This window comes from Urocitellus parryii, chromosome 15, assembly GCF_045843805.1.
Source record: "Urocitellus parryii isolate mUroPar1 chromosome 15, mUroPar1.hap1, whole genome shotgun sequence".
Taxonomy (NCBI): Eukaryota; Metazoa; Chordata; class Mammalia; order Rodentia; family Sciuridae; genus Urocitellus; species Urocitellus parryii.
Genome location: NC_135545.1, coordinates 10,127,307 through 10,129,784, shown reverse-complemented (window position 1 = coordinate 10,129,784; position 2,478 = coordinate 10,127,307). Strand labels below are relative to the sequence as shown.

Here is a 2,478-nt window from a genome sequence, read left to right as displayed (position 1 = left end):
TCAGGGTAACTTGTGTTCTTATCAGCATTTCAGGCCTGCATTTCCCGTGCAGGTTATAGGTTGTTCTGAGGAATATAACATATCCTATGAACTTAAGCCAGACAGGGTCACGGGTAAATTGTGTTTTAAAAGCAAGCATGAACCTGGCACCATAGTGCAAGCATGTAATCTCAGTGGCTGGGGAGGCTGAGACAGGAGAATCCTGAGTTCAAAACCAGCCTCAGCAATGGCAAGGTGCTAAGCAACTCAGTGACTCTAAAAAATACAAAATAGGGCTGGGGATGGGGCTTAGTGGTTGAGTGCGTCTGAGTTCAACTCCCAGAACCCCCGCCCCCAAAACAGCAAGCATGTGGGGGTCAGCACAGTGGGCCCAATTTATAGAATTATTCCCTTAAGCTGGTGTTCCCATCACTTGCGTCTGTTACCTCTCACTGTTAAGGTCCTTGTCAGAATTTAGTGAGATCATGTCATAGTTATTTATTACAGTAGTATGTTAGGAATTTGCTAGAAATCAGGAATGCCACGTGCATTTGTTATGGTCATATTTAACTGCATTCATATCAAAACCCAAAATAAAAGGAGCTTTAACAGGATAGAACTTGGGGCTGGGGCTCAGCGGTACAGCACTTGCCTAGCATGTGGGAGGCATTGGGTTTGAGTCTCAGCACCGAGTATAAATAAATGAATGAAATGAAGGTCAATCAACCACTAAAGAAAAGATTTAAAAAAAATAGAACTTCTCCTCTCACATAAAGAGCACAATGGTAGCTCTCTAGGTATGATCTGGTGGCTACAAGGTCATCAGAAACCCAAGCTCTTGCCATTTTCAATTTGCAGTTTCCACCTTCTGCCCAGGTTCTACTTAGTCCCGTGTCCACATTAAGCTGTACGGGATGTGGGGGACTATGACTAGGTCTGGGTCTCGTCTCTTTTTTTTGTTTCTTTTCTTTCTTATGGTACTGGGGATTGAACCCAGGGGTGCTTAACCACTGAGCAACATCCCCAGCCCTTTTTTGTATTTTATTTAGAGATAGGGGCTCGCTGAGTTGCTTAGCACCTTGGTAAGTTGCTGAGTCTGGCTTTGAACTCCCAAATCCTCCAGCTTTAGCCTCAGAGCTGGGGGGATTACAGGTGTATTAACCTTTGTTGATTAGGTTTGTCTTATCCAAAAAAGAGGAAGACAGGCTCCAATAATACTTATCATTTCACTTTCCATCTTGGGGACTGATAATTTAGGAATCTCACTGGTGTGGAGATTTTGCTTCATTGAAGGTGGCATAGCAGCTCCTCCCTTTCCACATTCTTGGTGAAAACTGCTCACAGCCCTGCAGGAGTGTGGGTTTGGTCCTGGTTTCCCAACTAGACAGCTTTGTGTGACTTCCAGTTATTTTGTCTCAGTTTCAGTTTGCTTATTATGAGAATGGTGATAGCCTCTACCTCAACAATGCATTTAGTATGAGGTGTTGTGTCTGCATTAGTGTTTTGCCAAAAGTTGGCCCTAAGTCCGCTGCATTTCTCTTCTCATCCTCTAGGCCCGTACCTCCCGCCCTCAGCCCTGCTGCCAGACACAGAATTCTTCCCCGGTACCGTGTCCCTGCCCGGCCTGGAGCCTCCCTGCGAGCCTGACCTCCTGGATGACAGCTTTGCCTATGACCCCACGACCCCCACGTTCTTCACCATGCTGGACCTGCTGCCCCCAGCGCCGCCACTTGTCAGCTCTGTCCCCGCCAGCGGGGGTGCAGGGGTCGCAGTCGGGGAGCCCCCTGGCCCCGAGCCACTGACGCTGGACTCCTACTCAGCCGCCGGCCCGGGGGACGGAGGCACCGCTAGCCTCGTGGGCAGCAACATGTTCCCCAATCAGTACCGCGAGGCAGCCTTCGGGAGTGGCCTCCTTTCCCCGGGGCCTGAAGCCACGTAGCCCGCGGCGCCAGAGGAGAGGCACTAGGTGGGGAGTAGCTGGAGGGACCCTGCGAACACGGCCAAGGGTCGGTCCAACGCCCCCATCCTCCTGGGCCCTTGGTCAGCCTTCGACCTCGGTATCTTAATCGGACATCCTCAGCGTGGCGAGAAGCTCGGCAGCACTGGTCTCCCCTTGATCTTATTTTACAAAAGAGAAAACGGAGTCGGGAGAGAGAAAGGGGCGCGGCCCGGGTGAGACGCCCACCCGTGGGGGGTACCTTCTCTGGACATATCCCGAAAATAAACTCTACAGGAGTAAGGAGGCAGACCGGCGGCCCCTCCCCAGACCTGACAGTGGGCGGGCATTTTCCCAATAAAAATGTTGATTCTTGGGGGTTCCTGGTCTTCGCTTGGGAAACACAGAGCGTGTCGGGCAGCCGAGCCCGGGGGGGGGGGGGGGGGGGGGGGGGGGGACACACGACCTCCTCTGCCGCCTCCAGGCCCCGCCCACCCAGGGCGCGCCCGCCCCAGCGCCGGCGGAAGTGCGTTCACGACGTACCCCCACCCTTTGCACGGCTC

The 2,478-nt window shown here is 52.6% G+C and overlaps 1 protein-coding gene across 1 annotated transcript in view; it reads left to right on the top strand.

Annotated features, from left to right (window-relative positions):
- Nucleotides 1–2,256, top strand: part of Relb (RELB proto-oncogene, NF-kB subunit) — a 25,614-nt gene extending 23,358 nt beyond the window's left edge. The window contains exon 12 of the mRNA XM_026403811.2: nucleotides 1,533–2,256. Within this exon, the coding sequence (XP_026259596.2) occupies nucleotides 1,533–1,918 (386 nt within the window). The 3' untranslated portion in view covers nucleotides 1,919–2,256. The remainder of the gene's footprint in view (nucleotides 1–1,532) is intronic.
- The last annotated feature ends 222 nt before the right edge of the window (nucleotides 2,257–2,478 follow it).